This window comes from Phoxinus phoxinus (genome assembly GCF_949152265.1).
Source record: "Phoxinus phoxinus genome assembly, chromosome: 11".
Classification (NCBI taxonomy): domain Eukaryota; kingdom Metazoa; phylum Chordata; class Actinopteri; order Cypriniformes; family Leuciscidae; genus Phoxinus; species Phoxinus phoxinus.
In genome coordinates, this window is record NC_136886.1 from 17,814,958 (window position 1) to 17,834,007 (window position 19,050).

Sequence of the window (19,050 nt, forward strand, 5' to 3'; positions counted from 1 at the left end):
ATTAATATTAATTAATAATAATTCATATTAAGTAATTATTATTATTAAAAAATAATGTTTTATTATTATTATTATTATTATAGTATGACTTCCACACTTTGTCGAATGCTAAAGAAGACATTTGTTAATTCTCAGTTTTTATACTTTTTTTAATTAAGAGCCAAAAATGTATATAAACAAACAAACAAATAGATAAAATGAACAAACAAATAAAAAAAACACAAACAAAATGTAAAAACTACTCTAATCAAAAATGCTATAACTACAATTTAGCCATATAGGCCTACATATTTATAACCATAATTCTGAGATTATGGTTCTCCAGTATTGCTTATAAATTAAAACATTCCACAAAAAATATGGAATTGCAAAGACGTGTAAATAATATTTGGCCTCATTTTGACCTTTCCCTTAAGCTATCTGTCGAGGAAAAATCAGCTTTCTGCTGGGATTACACAGTTCACAAACTATTAGAGAAAATTGGACTGTGCTCTCCCCACAAATCCAGTAAATCCATGAAACACGTTCATAAAGGAAGCTTGTCCCACTGACATTAATCCGCCTCTATTCTTCTGACTCAGCCCCTCTTTGCATTTTCTGAATTTAGACTCGAGACCAAAAGGAAATGACACCAGTAAAGAATTATATCTCATGATTAAGACCCATATCTTAAAATTTGCATTACTGAACAAAAAAACAAGACTATGTTGAGCTTCTAACAATTAAATAAGTATATTAAGAGTACATTTAAACAATTAAAGTAATATTATTAAAGTAATAAGTGAAATAGCCATATTTGTGATTAAAAGACTTACACATCAGCCATTAAAAGCCACCTTTTAAATAAGATAACAGAGGTTATTATTATGCATGATTTAAAGCCAAAATGCTTTTTATTTAGTGTCTCTAGCCTCTTTGTGAGGAAAGAAAAAGAGAGCAGCACATCAGTCCCTCTGAATGCTGTAATGATGATTCAGTGTTTTGGCCGGTCCATGTGTACAATAGAGGGAAGGGCACAGACCATCTATGGCACATCCAGAGCATGGAAGTATCCCTTGGGTTTCACCCAAATCAGATGCAAATCAATGCAGTTTTCTAATGTCCATCTAATGAGCTGAGCTGGTCATTTACTTTATCTGGGACTTCATTTCCTATTGTCTTTGTCTTCCTTTCCATTCTATTATCCTTTCATAACACCTCTTTATCTCACCCTGTTTTGTCAACATGCCCCTTCCCTTAAAAGTCAAACCACTTACACCAAGTGGCCGTTCTTGATCACTCATAAATATCCATGAATCCGACTCAAAAACATTTAGAAACGTGCATCGACAACATCACCGATGCTGCACAGTAAAGACACACACACACACACACACATATTATACAGGTGAAATTTGAAAAATTAGAATATCGTGCAAAAGTTCAGTTATTTGAGTAATTCAACTTAAAGGTGAAACTAATATATTATAGACTCATTACAAGCAAAGTGAAAAAAAATAAAAATAATAATGATTATGGCTTACAGCTTATGAAAACCCCAAATTCAAAATTAGAATATTGTGAAAAGGTTTTCATAGCTGTAAGCCATGATCATATAATAGGCTATATTAGTTTCACCTTTTAAGTTGAATTACTGAAATAAATTAACTTTTGCACGAAATTCTAATTTTTCGAGTTTCACCTATATATACACACAGTATATTCGTCATTACTGTCATGGCAAAATATTAATTATTTATAATATTCTCACTACCATAATGAATATATGCAAAACTCCAAAAAACTCAAACAAATTGCAAAGTAATTATTAATAATAAATGATTGAAGTATTTCCTACATTGAATATACTTCAATGAATGAATTTAGTTTAAAAAAAGAGCACTCAGACTGAATGATTTACATTGCATTTTTTTATTCACTGATTTTCTTTATATATATTTTCTCTCTCCCTCTCTCTTTTTTTTATTTGAATTTGAATTGAAAAGGGACATTTCTTTGATTTACCCTGGGATGTGGCCCAGAGAGGAAGCAACCACAGCATTCAGTTAGACACAATGCCAGTCTGAGCAGTCCCTTGTGGCTGCTTTTCTCTTCTTGTGTCTCTTTCTCCTTCCCAACCCTTCCTGCTCCTCTGTCTCAGCTCAGTAGAGCAATACTCTGAATAATTTATCCGGCTAAAGAAGCTCTGGTGTGGGCCTGACGCCTGATACCGTCTTAAAGGGACACGCTTTTAGCGAGAACACTGCTAATAAAAACATGATGATAAAAGATAAAGCAACCTAGAAATCCACAACCGTCACACAAAAACAAACCTAATCCTACCACCACACAATTTTCAGCTGTATTCTCAGTTTGACTAATTCGTTCAAAAGCAATGCTTACTTAAAAACAAACTTGAATTATACTTTATTAACAATCTACTGAACCAACACAGGTCAAAGAACTTTTATCTTCCTGCTGACATCCACATAAAGATCAATGAGGGAGATACATTGACCCTAAAGTGAAAGCTGTTGCTGCCAGAACAGTGAAACACACTCATATGCTACATAAGATATGGCAGACATGGAACCAGGATCAACTGTCAGTGCTGTGCGGAGCCAGAGGGTTTTGTGTGGAGAGGAAATTCGACCTGCAGTTATCTTAATAAAGGAAGGAAAGATTCATAGCATTCTGCCTGATTCAGAAGCTCCGGTGCACACTGCTGGAAAGGTGAGCTAGACTGAGAGAGTGCGACACACACCACCTGCTGGAGACTATAAGCGGTGCAGTCATCAGAAGATTTCAGACAGAAGGTCTGTTTTTGGTTTCAAAAACAGGGCTTAGATTAAGCAAGGATTAAGCCTTAGTTCAATTAAGACATTTAAGCAGCTTTAATAAACGTGCCTTATGTGCATCTTGAGACAAAACAATGGCACTGACATATTATAAGATATCTCAGTTCAAACTGTTTTCAGTTAAAACAGCTTAAATATGCATTTTAGTCTGGGACTTAAGCCTTGTCTGTGGGGGAAGATTGTGCATGTAAAGGATTTGAGATTTTGCATGTTGGTTTCAAACACCTTCTTAATTTACACATTTTTTGTTTAGTTTTTGGTCCTCCGACCTGAAATACAATAGCTAAACTAAATATTATTGATAGGTTAAAAAAGAGAGATAGAGAGAACACAATAAAAGCAATGGCAGTAAGGCTAGGTCAATTAGTTTATATTAAATAATAAAAGTAGATTTTAACCAAAAGCTTGAACTAGGTTCTCATAATATTTTTTTTTTAAATTGCTGCCTTAAATTTTGAAGTGCAATCAACTTGGATTTTTAAGTAATTTCATCTTAAATTACATTAAACTGACTTTAAAAATTAGTTGAATCTTGTATAACTTAAAAAGTTGAAAATTACTTATTTTGATGAGTTAAAGCAATGTAAAAATATATCGTCATACTGTAGGTTATCGATCAGATCATTTATTTCAGTGTATTTTTCATAAATGTCAGGTTTAAAACAGGTCACTGTTTTAAATGCATTATTTACAACAACAAAAAATGTCCGGTCAATACAATGGTTTGCTATGTATATATATACAACTTTTACAATTTTAGCTGGTTAATGATTTTGTTTCAGAATTGTTTAAGTTCAAAGGCTGTTTCGAGGAGGTTCCATTATGAAAGCCTGCCACATATTTTGACAACATGCATACAAAGCAAAACAAATGTCTACAAATGTCAGTGCTCAGCCTCAGTGAACTAATTTTGCTCAGTGTCTAAACGAACATCTCTAATCTCTGACAAAACATCTAAATCCAATTTAAAGCCAAAAATGTTGTCCATTCCTGTACTAAGACAGCATCTTTATAACAGGTGTTGGATGTGGGGAACAGTCTGGTAATGCCAGGTATAGTGGACAGTCATGTTCACGTTAATGAACCAGGCCGTTCCACTTGGGAAGGGTACTGGACCGCCACACGGGCAGCTGCTGCAGGAGGGGTGACCACTATTGTAGACATGCCCCTGTGAGTATAGACTTTAAAATTTAAATTCAGTGACTGAACTGACATTACCATTATAATGGACAGTAGATTTGAAAAAAAGAAAAAAAAGAAGAAAAGTTTGAATTCCCCCAGTCTCCCTCACTTCCTCATAATGATTAGAAATAATGCAGCTGATAGCTGAACTCTTATTTGTTTGATGGTTTAATCTAGGTAAAAAAAAAAAAAAAAAAAAAAGTGACATAACTGATTATTTTCATGGTACATAGAAACAGCATCCCACCAACTACAACTCTTGGAAACTTCCATGAGAAGCTGCGTGCTGCTACAGGACAGTGTTTTGTAGACACAGCATTTTGGGGAGGAGTCATCCCTGACAACCAGGTACTTGCCTACAAACTACCTGTACGAGATACATTTTGGTTTTAGACTGTTGTTATAATCTTTTAATATTTAAATCATTCACACAAAAGTGGGAACACAAAAATATTTGCTAAGCCATTTAAAAGTTTACAGTTTTTTACTTCTATGTTCCAAACATGGAAGTGTGAAAAATACTGTTTATCCATCTAAGCAGAATTAGCCGCTGCACACAGTGGTGTTTAATTTCTGAATAAATCAGTGTTTTTGAATGAATTGGTTGAGTAAATGATTCAATGATTCACTCCAAAAGATATCCGCTGCATCCAAAATCTGGTAGCACTTTATTTTACAGTCCTGTTTCGCATGAACATACTATGTACCGGTACTTATTGTACTAATGACTCTAACCGGGTAATAAATAGGTACTAACCCTGAACCTACACTGTAAAAAATTTTTATACTTTTCTAGTGACTGGTCATATCTAAATTTTTCAATTGGCCCAAGTGAAATTCTGCAAATTTTATTTTATCGATTTGCTGAATTTCAATTGGGCCAATTGAAAAATGTAGATGTGACCAGTCACAAGAAAATTTTAAGTTGGGGAGGTTAGAATTTTTTGCAGTGTACCCCTAAACCTTAATTTAACCCATGATTCAATGCTTCACTCCAAAAGACTTTGGCTGCATACAAATATGCATAATTCACACTTCATGCGTACTAATTTATACTACACACGTTCATACTATATAGCACATACTTTAAACAGCCGCAAAGTACGTTCTTATTCAAAAGAAATACCTACTCAGAGATCATGCCATTTTTTACTTGTTAAATCAGTTTTTGAACAAATCGGTTCATTAAATGATTCTCTCCAAAAGACATCGGTTGCATCCAAATATCCATGCTTATTCATACTACACACATTCATACTTTATTGAACATTCTTTTTTAACAGTCGCAAATATATTTAAAAGAAGTACCTATGCGATTTCTAACACTTGTTGTTTAGTACCTGAATAAATCAGCATTTTTTTAATGAATCAGCATCAGTTGAGTAAAGGAGTCATTGATTCACTCCTAAAGACAGTCACGTGTCTCCATCTATTGGCATAAGAATGTGTATAACAATAAAATGTTTGTCTGCCAGCCAATCCATCACTGTTCATCCATCTCAGCTAGAGCTAAGGCCGATGGTCCGGGCTGGTGTGGCTGGATTTAAGTGCTTTCTGATCCACAGTGGAGTGGATGAGTTTCCTCATGTGAGTGACGCTGACCTGCATGCAGCTATGAAACAGCTCCAGGGAACAGACAGCGTTCTGCTGGTGAGACATCTCATATTCTGCCTGTCCCATTTCATTACATCTGACTTTTCTGCCATGCAATGATAAAAGGATGCAATATATTTAGTCACAACTGTTCAGGCATAATTCAATACGCAGCAATAAATATGAACTATGAAAAAAATTTTTATTTAGCTTATGGAATTTAAAATGAGTGAAGTTCTAAAGTAATGATGCACCTATTTGGTATAGTTTCATGCAGAGCGAGAAGTCCAGCATCCAGCTGCTGAGAAAGGGGGTATGAGCTTGATCATTTAATGTTAATTAAAACTACTGAAAAATCATGAACATTTATTATTTTTAAGAATGAAATTTCACGCTTTTCTCTCGTTCCTCAGATCCGCATGAATATTCCACCTTCCTGAGGTCTAGACCTGATATTATGGAGCTTGAGGCCATCCGTACCGTCACTCAGCTCTGCTTACAGTATAAGTATGTTATGACTTATGAGGGTGATAAAGTCCTCAACTTTTGATTATCCAATGACTGTTCTGCAGACTAGAGCTGTAGCCAATCGAGAAATGACAGGTCAGCTGTTCTGTTTTTGTTATCAGAGTGCGATGCCACATTGTGCACCTGTCCTCAGCCCAGCCTCTGGAGCTCATTAGGGCAGCAAGACGGGCTGGAGCTCCGCTGACTGTGGAGACCACCCATCACTACCTCAACCTGACGGCAGACAACATCCCAGCACGGGCCACCCAGTTCAAATGCTGCCCACCGATACGAGACACGGCCAACCAGGTATCAGAAAGAAAAAAAAATTTATCCAATGAAACAGATTCTGTTTTACAGATTCTGTCAAATTTACACTAGAACTTGTTAAAAGTAATAGTTTACCTAAAAATAAATTACTTTCTTGTGTGGAACACTAAAACAGACATTTTAAAGGGAATACACACACTGTCATTTCCCCCATGCCATTACAACTAATGAGCACCGAAAAGGATGTAAAAACAGCATCATAAAATAATCATGCACTATATTTCAAGTCTTCTGAAATCATACAATAGCTTTGTGAGAGGAACAGACTGAAATTGACATTGTTGACAGCCAATTATATTCCCCTCCAGTGGGCTGTCAGTTAGAGACTTGAACTCAAGAACCAGAGCAGTCCCATTTGTAAATGAATTTCGGTTTTGTGAACTGAATCAACTCAGTTCACTCAAAAATGACAATTCTCTCATCAACAACTCACCCTCATGTCGTTCCAAACCCGTAAGACTTTCGTTCATCTTCGGAACACAAATGAAGATCTTTTTTATTAAATCTGAGAGCTTTCTGTCCCTCCATAGACAGCTATGCAACAGACACTTTGACGCTTCAAAAAGACACGATCGCTTTATACGATAAACAGATTAAATTTAGGCTTTTATTCACATACGGTATAACATCAAAGCTCAAGCATGTTCGCTTGACGTGTGAAAACCAATGAGGTTAATTCTTGTGTGTTACGGAGCACGTTTGAGCTTCTGCAAGAACCAATGAGGTTCATTCTCGTGTGTTATGCAGCAAGTTTGAGCTTCTGCAAGAACCAATGAGGTTTGTTCTCGAATGTCAGGCAAATTTGGTTAAGCTTCTGTTTATGTTCGCTGATCAATGTTTATTTGTGAATAAAAGCCCTAATTCAATCTGTTCATCATACTGTATAAAGCGATCATTTCTTTTCAGAACATTTCGGCTAAACTGCTCAATTCATATGGATTAGTTTTACGATTTCTTTATGAACTTTTTGAAGCGTCAAAGTGGTAGTTGCGAAGCTGTCAATGAAGGGACAGAAAGCTCTCAGATTTCATCAAAAATATGTAAATTTGTGTTCCGAAGATGAACGAAAATCATACTGGTTTGGAATGACATGAGGGTGAGTGATTAATTTGATAATTTTCATTACTATCCCTTTAAATACAGTACACAGTAAAGCAAAAAAAAAATGTTTTTAGAATAAAGAGCACAAGTCACGTGGACTTTATTTATTTGTTTTAACACATTTATTATGGTGCTTTTACACCAACTGCATTGAAAAATGCATCCTTCTTCATAATGTATCTTTTTGTGTTCCACAAAAAAAGTCATACAGGTTTGCAACAACATGAGATTGACTACATGAAATTATACGTTTATCTCTGTAAAGCTGCTTTGAAACAATCTACATTGTTAAGTGCTATATAAATGAAGATGACTAAATCATGACAGAACTTTCATTTTGGGTGAACTGTTCCTGAACTATTTTCTGATCGTCTCACAAACTTCCACGAACCGAGATTATAGTGCATTCTAACTATTAGTAATGAATCTGTTTCTTTGTCAGGAGCTCTTGTGGTCTGCACTCAAAGCTGGGGAGATTGATATGGTTGTGTCAGATCATTCACCGTGCACACCTGACCTGAAGTGTTTGGACAGAGGCGATTTCACGCAGGCGTGGGGAGGGATCTCTTCTCTGCAGTTTGGTAGGCTGTCATTGTACCCAATACGTTCATACATTCAAACGCTGTATGTCTTATGATGGCCAAAGTACAGTGTGAGGTAAACAGTGGTCCACCAACAGTTTACCAATCAAACTAATGATTAACTCTTAAGAAACTGACGTTCAGGAGTCAAATGCCAGATTTGATCTCTACAGTCACATGAATAAAGTATGGGATTAGTGTGGATTTCTGCATTAATTGGTCATAAATCTTCATCAAATCACATAAATTGGCAAACAAATCAGCAGAAACAAAACAAACATTTAAAACATGAAACTGTTTGCTTAAGACTGTTCAGGAAAACAACAGCACACTAACATCAAAACCTCATCCTAAACATCATTGTTTGGAGCTACTTTGCAGTTTCATGTCCTGGACTGCTCGGAAAGCTTTATCGGGACATTTTGCAGAGACTTTTGTCTTCCAATTGAAGTGCAAAGGACAACAACCCAAAGACCAGGAGCAAAATCAATAACAGAATGAGATCAGCAGAAGAAAATATGCCTTCTCTTTGACATCCAAAGCATAATTCTGAATTTAAAATTCAAGGTCTGATCAGCACAGTTTGCTGTAGTAGGTTACTGCCAAAACAGGGTCAATCAGTTACCCAGCAAACCAAAAATCAACAAAAAAAATGTACAAATAACATTTTACTAATGTTCAAATCAAGACATGAATATATTATTTCTGAATCTTCTCTGAACATTCAAAACATCCAGTTTAAAAAAAAAAAATTCTTGGTTATTCGAAAGTTAAAGGGTTAGTTTACCCAAAAATGAAAATAATGTCATTAATGACTCACCCTCATGTCGTTCTAAGCCCGTAAGACCTCCGTTCATCTTCGGAACACAGTTTAAGATATTTTAGATTTAGTCCGAGAGATTTCTGTCCCTCCATTGAAGCTGTATATACAGTATACTGTCCATGTCTATAAAGGTAATAAAAACATCATCACAGTAGTCCATGTGACATCAGTGGGTTAGTTAGAAGTTTTTGAAGCATCGAAAATACTTTTTGGTCCAAAAATAACACAAAATAAGACTTTATTCAGCATTGTATTCTCTCCTGGGTCTGTTGTCAATCCTTCACAGTTACGCTGATGGCGTAAGACGCTGATGACGTGTTATCTGGTGCGCCCGAGCTTCATTTATAGACTGAGGGAAACGCACGCTGTAAAAGTGTCTCATCCGCGACATGCACATTTACGCACCATTAAAAAAATGATATCCACACAAACAATGTAGAATAGCTTGAATATAGCGTGCGTCTTCCTCAGACTGTAAACGAAGCTCGGGCGCACCAGATAACACGTCATCAGCGTCTTACGTCAGCAGCGTCACTGCGGAGTCCTGAACGCAGATTGACAACAGACCCGGGAGAGAATACAATGCTGAATAAAGTCTTATTTTGTGTTATTTTTGGACCAAAAAGTATTTTCGATGCTTCAAAAACTTCTAACTAACCCACTGATGTCACATGGACTACTTTGATGATGTTTATATTACCTTTATGGACATGGACAGTATACTGTATATACAGCTTCAATGGAGGGACAGAAATCTCTCGGACTAAATCTAAAATATCTTAAACTGTGTTCCGAAGATGAACGGAGGTCTTACGGGCTTAGAACGACATGAGGGTGAGTCATTAATGACATTATTTTCATTTTTGGGTGAACTAACCCTTTAAGGAAACATTCCATTTAATTATTCTGCAAACATTATGAAGCGTCACTTTTGAATGTTCTCTTAAGTAACTCTTAAGTAACAAAAAATGTTAGACGAACATCCAATTAAAGTGAAAAGTCCCATGAATAATTTATTCATGTTTTTGTGCTAATGTTTTGAGAACATTATTAGAGACGAGGTTAATTAGTTCCAACTTACTGGGTTCACATACTTTTTCCACCCTGAACTGTGAAATGCATTTACTGTTATTGCAACTGGGATTAGATAAAATGTTATGATCAATATATTAAAAGAGAAATCTATGGTTCTGTAAGATGAAATGATCAAATTCAAAGAGTGTTTCATATACTGCGAGGCAGCAAAAACTTAATTGGTGTTACTAAAATTTCCATTCACCTTGCTGTTTACCAACAGGTCTATCTTTGTTCTGGACATCAGCTTCTAAAAGAGGATTTTCATTTTCTGATGCAGTAAGACTCTTGTGTAAAGAACCTGCTCGACTCTGTCGCCTTGACAACCAAAAAGGGAGTCTTATTCCAGGTCACGATGCAGACTTAGTCATTTGGGATCCCGAAAAAGAGTTTATGGTGAGAAAGAGAGGGATTCACTCAAGGGAGTTGAGCTGAGATGCTCGAAATGACTGACAGCAAGATAGAACATGCTTGTTGCTACAATTCTGTGTTTCTCTGAAAATACACTGAAGGCTTTTTGGAGACTGCAAGTAAATGTGTCTCATTTAATTTCTTAGGTGAAAGAAGACAACATACATCACAAAAACAAGGTAGGTCAAATTGTAAATAAACCAATATGACTTTTCACATACTGATGAAGGGAATTTTTTTTACCTTTTCTCTCTTTTCAGTTGACTCCATACCTTGGCCTTGCTCTGCGAGGGAAGGTGAAGTGCACTATAGTCCGAGGGAGGCTGGTTTACAGTCATGGCTCTTTCAGCACTCAGCCTCTAGGGAAGCATCTCTTTATTCAGGACCACTGTGAACAAAGCACATGAAACACGTTCATTACATACAGTATAAATAGCCCTATAGACCTTATGTAGCTCCGCCCCTTTTCAGCGCAGAGCTCGTTGTGCTCTGTCTTCCGGATTGTATTTCCACAGCATGAAGGTAAAATCTTACCGATTAATGAATGAAACGCTCGTTTTAAAATCTTACCGGTCTACTGACATTTGTAGACCGGTAAAATTTTATATACAACTGACATTTGTATATACAAAATATACAAAGCTACCGCAAAAATGGAAGTTCAAAGACAAAATTAAGACTAAAGATGTCTTGTTTATCTGGCGCATAAGGTCTATAGCCTATACTTACCACTGTCAGGTCAGGAATCGCATATGCAACAATGCTACTATGTGGCATATAATTTTAAACAGTAAACAGAAACATTTTTATTAACAATTTCTTTTAATTGATTATTGTGAATGGTTGTGGTATGTTCCAAAATGACACTTTAAACAAACATTGCAAACAATCATTACTAATAATAATACATTTCATAATTAACCTAACATTTCATTATAAAGGGATAGAAACATTTAATAGAAACTGTCATTATTTACTCCCCCTCATGTTGTTCCAGTACGACTTATGTTTCTTCTGTGGAACATAATAGAAAATATTTTGAAGAATGTTGGTAATTTCTATTCTCATTGACATCCATTGTATTTTTTGTCCAGACAATGAAAGTCAATGGGAACCAAAACTGTTTTGTTACCAACATTCATATGCAACCTTTTTCATGGAATTTTGGAGCAGGTTTTAGAGCTGAAATTTTGTCTATAATTGTTATGGAATTTGAAGAAAAAAAAGTACATAGATGTTAAATATATTTTTGAGCTATTAAAATACAGAATTAAAATATGAATATGGTGCATTTTTGTCATTTTCATTAGTTGATTAATAATGAATATTGTTAAATAAGCTCTATTGCAATTGTGACCCTGGACCACAAAACCAGTCACATGAGTCAATAAAAAATAATAATAAAAAAGCTTTCCATTGATGTATGGTTTGTTAGGATAGGACAATATTTGGCCGAGATACAACTATTTCAAAATCTGAAATCTGAGGGTGAAAAAAAAATGGCTATTGGCTATTGACACAAATATACCCGTACGACTTGTGACTGGTTTTGTGGTCCAGGGTCACAATTGTATATTTCTTCAGGAAATGTAAATACAATTTGATTACATCACTGCAAAGATAAGTAACTAATGTTTAACCCAACTTCAAAGCAAAACAGTGCATTTTAAAGATTGCTTCATTGATTTACATGTACAAATGAATGAATAAAGAATTTTGAAAATTATGTATCTGTGATATTAAACTGACATTTGTGCTTTGCTCTTTTTTTTATGAGCAGACATTGTCAAAGCATTATATACACTAAATGCTCAACATTTGAAAAATGGAATAATAAATGAATGCTTTTGCCCTATATTTACAAATTTGCTTTTGTATTTAATTAATTTGTGTTTTAAAGGGGAAAATTATAACCTAAAACACAATTTAAGGTTTTAGGAGTTCAGTGTTAGTGGTCTTAACTCAGTTAACAAGTTGAAATAGAATCTAAAGGCAAATGAAATGTCAGTTAATTGAACAGCTGCGGTCACTGCTCAGCTGCACTGTTATAGTACAGTACCGTACGCATATCAGGACACACAGTGAGATGATTGGCCAACAGGTGAAAGGTTTACCCACAGTTTACATGAGTTAACCATTGCCTCAGTCTGTCAGTGTGCCGGCAGCATTATGTCCGCTCTGTCTGTTCTTCCACCGGAATGTCTGTTACAGCCTTTCATCGTTCCCAAACGACTTATGCTCGGACCAGGACCGTCCAATGTACCCGCACGGATCTCAGCAGCCGGAGCGCAGCCCATGCTGGGCCACCTGCATGCAGAAACCATTGAGGTAATACAGTACATGTGCTCATTAATATACGGACTACTGACTTTTTAGGCCTTCACTTTTATACAATAAATGACGCTTTAGCATTTTTAATCATATTGGCTTAAAGGGATAGTTCACCAAAAAAACTAAAATTCGATCATCATACTTACCCTCATGCTGTTCGAAACATGTGTGACTATTATTCTTCTGTGGAACATTCAAAGAAGATATTTTGAGGCATGTCTCATACGATCAAAAACAGTTTGGTTACTTACGAACATTCTTCAAATATCTTCTGTTTTGTTCCACTGAAAGAGAGAAAGTCATACAGGTTTGGTACGACATGAGGCTGAGTAAATTATCATTTTTGAGTGAACTATAAATATTTAAAGTCCCCCTGTGGTAAAAATCAAGTTTTTAATGTTGTTTTTATGTCTGTGTGGTGTTTTTAATGTGCTTTAAAGGGGTGGTTGATTATGATTTCACTTTTCTAACTTTAGTTAGTGTGTAATGTTGCTGTTTGAGCATAAACAACATCTGCTAAGTTACAACGCTCAAAGTTCAAAGCAAAGGGAGATATTTTCTTTTAAAGGGGCTATATGGAACTTTTTCCCCAAAATAAACGAAACAATAGCCTTTTTATTTTACCATTTATGACTCAAACATCTCCTGATGAGCATACTGACACCTTGTCTGCTCACAGTGGGTGCACCTATAAGCCTGTATCCTATTTTTCCTATTTTCTGTCGGGTCGGATTTTTCCCGCGCTGTCTGCGGATGTGACGTCAAGCGCGTTCATGTTAAACGTTTCAGATCACTCAGAACACTTATCTCAAACAATATGTATTTGACTGTTCTTACCGCTGTAAACATAATGTTGACCTGACCTCCTTGCAGCAGATGACTTGTGAAGTGTGCACGTACGAGCGAGCAGAAAGGAAGAGCAGTTCTGTTTTTCGGCCACAGGTGTCAGTCGCGAGTTTAAATTTCAGAAAAACGCATATAGCCTCTTTAAAGAAATTGTTTTTTAAGGACTACAACAAACGACTGGTATGGACTACACAACATTCCTCCCGGGTTAGTGACATCACCAACCCTAGAACTGACATAAACTCCGCCCCCGGAACACGATTTATAGATTATCATGACAGAATATGCTAATCAATGACTAGAAGATAACTACACATAAGCTACATAAAATTCATCAACTAAACATTCAGAAATGTCCTGTTGCTTCTACATGTTGTCACTTCTTCTTGAGTCTCTCCATCTTTGTCTGACTCAGGTAAGGTTTGAACTGTGTCTGTGTGAGTGCAAGCTGTTGAAGCTCCGTCCTCAGTGCCGCAAACAACAGCTTATTTGCATTTAAAGGAACAGACACAAAACGGAGCGTTTTTGCTCACCCTCAAAAAGTGACAATTTTAACATGCTATATAAAAATATCTGTGGGGGATTTTGAGCTAAAACTTCACATATAGCCTACACTCTGGGGACATCAAAGACCTATTTTACATCTTGTGAAAAGGGTTTTATACCACCCCTTTAAGACAAACCACCATTAGCAGATTCATAAGTCAACGCCATTGCTTGCTGGGTATTTTCTCTTTTAAACTGCGGTAAACCAAAGACAGTCTCAAAAACACGGTTTGAAATCGCTGGAGTTTCTGACGTCTCAAACTTGTAACGTTGACCAACAATCACGTCAATGTGCTGGCGGGCTTTATATCATTAACACTGAACACGCAGGGGAGATGCCAGCTATCCCAGTATATTTTTATGTTGATAAGAACAAATGGGTAGATTTAGCAATATAGTGGGCGTATATTACGATTGTATGATGAACTATGATGCTGATTTTCAGAAGGCAGTTGTCTGACTCTGAGATGGTGAACGGGAACATGGTTTGTGTAACGCTAGCAACACATTATTAACGTAAGCTGTTAGTCAAGCAAAAGGCTAATAAAATTAATTACCGTGATGTGTCCGAAGTTGTAAAGAGTGATACCGTTGTGCAGCGTTTACATCAGTAAATTGTAAATCAGTAAATTGACCGAGTGAATCCCTGAGCTGGCGTCACGTGAGTGGAGGCGGGGCTAATAGCATATTCATAAATGAAGCAAGGGTGAGTTACATTCAAGCTATTTTAAAAATTTCAGAGGAAAAAACATGTCATTTTGGTGATCAAAGATAAAATTATTGACTACAGGGGGACTACAGTAGCTTGTTTATAAGAGGTTTTTTTTATATATAATCCTGTCATAATTAATATCTATCAATGAAATTCATTCAGTGTTTGTGTAATTTTCTTTCAGATTATGAATCAGATCAAGAGTGGCATTCAGTATGCGTTTCAGACCCAAAACCGAGTGACTCTGGCTGTGAGTGGACCGGGTCATGCTGCTATGGAGTGTGCCATCTTTAACTCACTGGAGCCCGGAGAGAGTGTCCTCATAGCCGTCAATGGCATATGGGGGGAGAGGGCTGCGGAGATCGCTGAGAGGATAGGTACTGTTTCTGCTTTTAGTAGAAAGCCTGAACCCGAGAGTTCTAAAGGTGATTCAGAACATCATCAATTCATATATCGAACACTCTTCAACAGGTGCCAAGGTGAACACAGTTGTAACCTCTGCTGGTGGGTACTTTACAAATGAGGAAATTGAGCAGGTAAAAATTATGTTTCATTAACCACTTATGTATTAACTACATATGATTAACCATGTTTGTACTGTTTTGAAGGCATTAGACAAATACAGGCCAGTGGTGTTCTTCCTCACACATGGAGAATCCTCCACAGGAGTGGTCCACCCCATAGATGGCATAGGTGACCTTTGCCACAAGTGAGACATCTCCTCCTGAATAGAGCTTTGATTTCTCAACAGATCAAGACTCCTTGAAATCAAAATGAGTGTTTTCGGCTTTAAGTCTATTTTATGTGTGCGTGCGTGCGTGTATTGTTTATTTAGTTTTTTTAGTAAATTCTGTTCTGTCACTCAGGTACAACTGTTTATTTCTGGTTGATTCAGTCGCGGCATTGGGAGGTACTCCTATCTGCATGGATGAGCAAGGTATCACCATGCACGTTACACGTTCTGGCACCACAAACACTGCCTGGGATCCATGATTTAAAATGTGCATTTTGTATTTCTAGGTATAGATATTATGTATACTGGCTCTCAGAAGGTCTTGAACGCCCCTCCAGGAACTGCACCAATCTCCTTCAGTGAGAGAGCATGGTGAGACAAAACACCTCCAAGTATTATGTGGGGAAAACAAATCTCTAAAACGTTTTTTTTTGTGTGTGTGTGTGTGTGCAAAACAGCCAGAAAATATTTAACAGAAGGACAAAACCAATATCTTACTTCTTGGACATGACCTGGTTGGCAAATTATTGGGGTTGTGATGACAAGCCTGTACGCGCGTAAGGACCACTTTTACCAAGCACTGTTTGTTTTTTGTTTACCAAAACAAAAATCAATATGCTCAGACCTTTGAAGTAAATTCTCTATCATTAAAAACAATGAAAGAATATTGCGCATATATGATAAAGTTGCTGTATCTGTTGTTTGTACAGTTATCACCACACCGGGCCTATAACTTCTTTCTACGGTCTGCGGGAGAGTCTGGCCATCCTCGCAGAGACTGTGAGATCATATTCTGCCTTATACTCACATTTAATTTTTTTCCTGGCATTATGATCATCTGAAGAGCAAACGGCCAAAAACATCAACCGGAATTAGTAAATCTGAGAAATATATGGGATGCATCTAATGAATGAAATCAATAACAGCATACCATTTTTGCACATTCATTTTCTGTAAATCTCTTTCTAATGTAAATTAACTTTGAGTAATATATAATATATATATAAATATAACATGCACCAAATAGATTTAATATCTATGTATAAATTTTTTAAATTTAAAAAAATTTATATAATAAATTACCCCAGATTTTGGGGTACGTGTGGTGTCAGCTGTTCCCTTTTTTTTTTTTGTATGAAAGTTATTGATGAATCATGAATAGATTGTACACCGATTATTGTGTAATTTTAAGAGCCAATGTTCCTCAGCAAGTCAAAAGTTACATTGTGCATGAAACTAACGTCAGTATTAAAACTGATGTTGTGATAGTCTTTTCTTCCCGATCGATCGTGACTATTCCCACTCTTCCCCATTGATCCAAGTTAAACGGCTTTTCGAGCAAGACAAAATGTAGGACGGGACTTGTTTTTGTCCACTGAGAAATGATTGGACGGTTTGCTATTGCTGTGATCTCATGTGAGTGACAGGTTGTCCCGCCCTCAAACCAGTAAACACATCATCAGTGAAGAGAAGAGATGTTGCTGATGTGCACAGAAAAATCATTTAAAATAAATACTGCAATATTCCTTATAAAAATTGTCATTTTTTTTATTTCATGGTGACTAAGTGCATTTAAGATAATCAAGCACTTGAAGCTCTTGGAGAAATGTAAATATTGTTAAAAAAAGGCATTTGTGTGATGCATATTTTTTATAGGGTCTTGAAAACTCATGGAAACGACACAAAGAGGTCGCAGAGTACTTCCATAAAGGCTTAGAAGAAATGGGCCTAAAACTGTTTGTGCAGGATAAGGTTGGTAGAAGAAAAGGAGCCTCAAAGATCACAAAAAAACTCATATAACATACATATTATATGAGTGTAACTATAGTATAATAATAATAATAATAATAATAATATTGTAACTGTTTTGAAAACTTCTTGTGTCTTATAGAAAGCAAGACTGCCAACAGTGACCACAATAGTAGCTCCTCCGGGATATGACTGGCGAGAAATCACAGGGTACATAATGAAGACCTATAACATTGAAATCTCTGGGGGTCTGGGACCATCTGCCGGCATGGTGAGAAGCTATTGGATTCAATTAATCATAACTGACAGACGAAAGTCATTCCCAGTACATTGATATAGTGTGTTAAAGAGACGCATGGGTCAGCGATTGTAAATGCACTGTAAATGATTTGTTTCTCACGTTATTTTACAGGTTTTGCGTGTGGGACTGATGGGATGTAACAGCAGCAAGGCCAATGTGGACTTGGTGTTGGAGGCCTTGGCTGATGCTCTTAAACACTGTCACAAGAGCAGAGTCTGACAGCTTGACAATTACAAGTCCAGCTTTTAACCCTATCAGTGGTTTTCAGTTGTTTTTAGTGACAACACCCTTTGAAAATAAAAAACTTGTTCTGCCCTCCTTAAAAAAACAAAACATGTAATTTGCATATTACAGCTGATACTTAAAAACGAGGGAGGAAACTAGTACAATACTAGTAGTTTTGTTATGTTTTTATTGAAGAACTGCTACAAAACAACATTAACATTCTTTTTCTGATGATTAATGAAAAAAATCTACTTTTTGTAAGCTAGACATTGTTCTGCTATTTTCTGTGTATTTCTGTAAATTTTATAAAGTGGTTCTTGCAATATCAAAAAAAAAAAAAAAGCATAAAAATGATTTAAGGAATAATTCAGCCAATATTAAAATATTTTAATTTACTCACCCTCATTTAGCTCCAAACCTGTCTTGATCTTGTTCAGGGGGGTTTGCAGGATTTTGCTGAACTCATGAGGTTAATCAGAGTATGCAGCATGTATTGTTAACTATTCAACCAAAGATGCAACAAAGCATGTTTTCCCTGGTTATGCAAATAAAGCCAGCTAAACAAAAGCTAGTTGAAATGTATTTGACTGAGTGAAGAAACAAACCACAGTTTTCTACAGACTTCAGGTTCACAATCTTCCTTCTCAAGGTCTGCATCATGCATAGCCTTCTTTGCATTTTACAGTTGCACCTCATTGGCTAAATCTGGCCAACAATTAAATAACTTATACACACAAATATAAAATGTATAATAATAATAAAACAAATAAATATATAGGCCCATTATCAAAAATGGTATTTGGCTGCACCCAACTTTGTACAATGTACGGATATGACGTGACACGCACGGGCGAATGACGTGTCGTGGGTATACAAATGCACGTGAAATATGTCCGGGTGATCCATAAGCTACCCTGTGTCATATTCGTGTATATGGCTTATGTTATGTATATTTTGATTAGTCACTTGTGATTTGTACCCTTTTTTCCAATACTAAAAAAAAAAAAAATCTGTCCGGGTGTAACAAAACAAGCCCAAAGCCCACAGAAAGACCTCTTAATTACAATCTTATTTTATTTGTTACGTTATTTAGTTACTGCTGTGTTTCAGCATTAGAAAATGTGGTTTGTAATTTTGAAATTTTAATAAAAAAAAGGGGGGGGAAAGC

General features: G+C 36.2%; 3 protein-coding genes across 5 annotated transcripts in view; 2 read left to right on the forward strand and 1 right to left on the reverse strand.

Moving 5' to 3' along the window:
- kif1aa (kinesin family member 1Aa) overlaps positions 1-14,864 on the reverse strand; it is a 79,095-nt gene extending 64,231 nt beyond the window's left edge. The window contains exons 1-3 of the mRNA XM_079627896.1: positions 14,720-14,864; positions 12,558-12,746; positions 10,683-10,827 (exon numbers count right to left, since the gene is read on the reverse strand). The gene's annotated coding sequence lies outside the window, so the exon portion shown is untranslated. The remainder of the gene's footprint in view (positions 1-10,682; positions 10,828-12,557; positions 12,747-14,719) is intronic.
- On the forward strand, positions 2,534-11,931 carry LOC307006689 (allantoinase, mitochondrial). Its single transcript, XM_079627897.1, has 11 exons — positions 2,534-2,712; positions 3,856-4,007; positions 4,253-4,367; positions 5,523-5,669; positions 5,880-5,925; positions 6,026-6,119; positions 6,242-6,428; positions 7,993-8,131; positions 10,252-10,424; positions 10,586-10,618; positions 10,700-11,931. The coding sequence occupies exons 1-11, from the start codon at positions 2,557-2,559 to the stop codon at positions 10,844-10,846; spliced, it is 1,389 nt and encodes a 462-aa protein (XP_079484023.1). The 5' UTR covers positions 2,534-2,556; the 3' UTR covers positions 10,847-11,931.
- On the forward strand, positions 12,609-18,820 carry agxta (alanine--glyoxylate and serine--pyruvate aminotransferase a; the record flags this gene model as incomplete). Of its 3 annotated transcripts, none has more annotated exons than XM_079627899.1 (11): positions 12,609-12,767; positions 15,059-15,251; positions 15,346-15,410; positions 15,483-15,583; positions 15,741-15,811; positions 15,895-15,979; positions 16,066-16,164; positions 16,318-16,387; positions 17,264-17,359; positions 17,499-17,627; positions 17,769-18,812. In XM_079627899.1, 11 exons carry the CDS (start codon positions 12,609-12,611, stop codon positions 17,874-17,876), a joined length of 1,176 nt encoding a protein of 391 aa, XP_079484025.1. In that variant the 3' UTR covers positions 17,877-18,812. The 3 variants fall into 3 exon arrangements, with proteins under 3 accessions (XP_079484025.1, XP_079484026.1, XP_079484027.1); XM_079627901.1 differs by lacking the exon at positions 12,609-12,767 and adding an exon at positions 14,731-14,868 and having other exon boundaries at positions 17,769-18,816; XM_079627900.1 differs by lacking the exon at positions 16,066-16,164 and having other exon boundaries at positions 17,769-18,820.
- Between the last annotated feature and the right edge of the window lie 230 nt (positions 18,821-19,050).

What these genes read in the sequence shown, in the direction of transcription:
- LOC307006689 (XM_079627897.1), top strand. Translation starts at nt 2,557, where the DNA reads ATGGCAGACATGGAACCAGGATCAACTGTCAGTGCTGTGCGGAGCCAG. An exon ending in TCCAGCTGCTGAGAAAGGGG is followed by an intron (nt 5,926 to 6,025) that starts GTATGAGCTTGA and finishes CTCGTTCCTCAG; the next exon opens with ATCCGCATGAATATTCCACC. An exon ending in TACGAGACACGGCCAACCAG is followed by an intron (nt 6,429 to 7,992) that starts GTATCAGAAAGA and finishes TTTCTTTGTCAG; the next exon opens with GAGCTCTTGTGGTCTGCACT.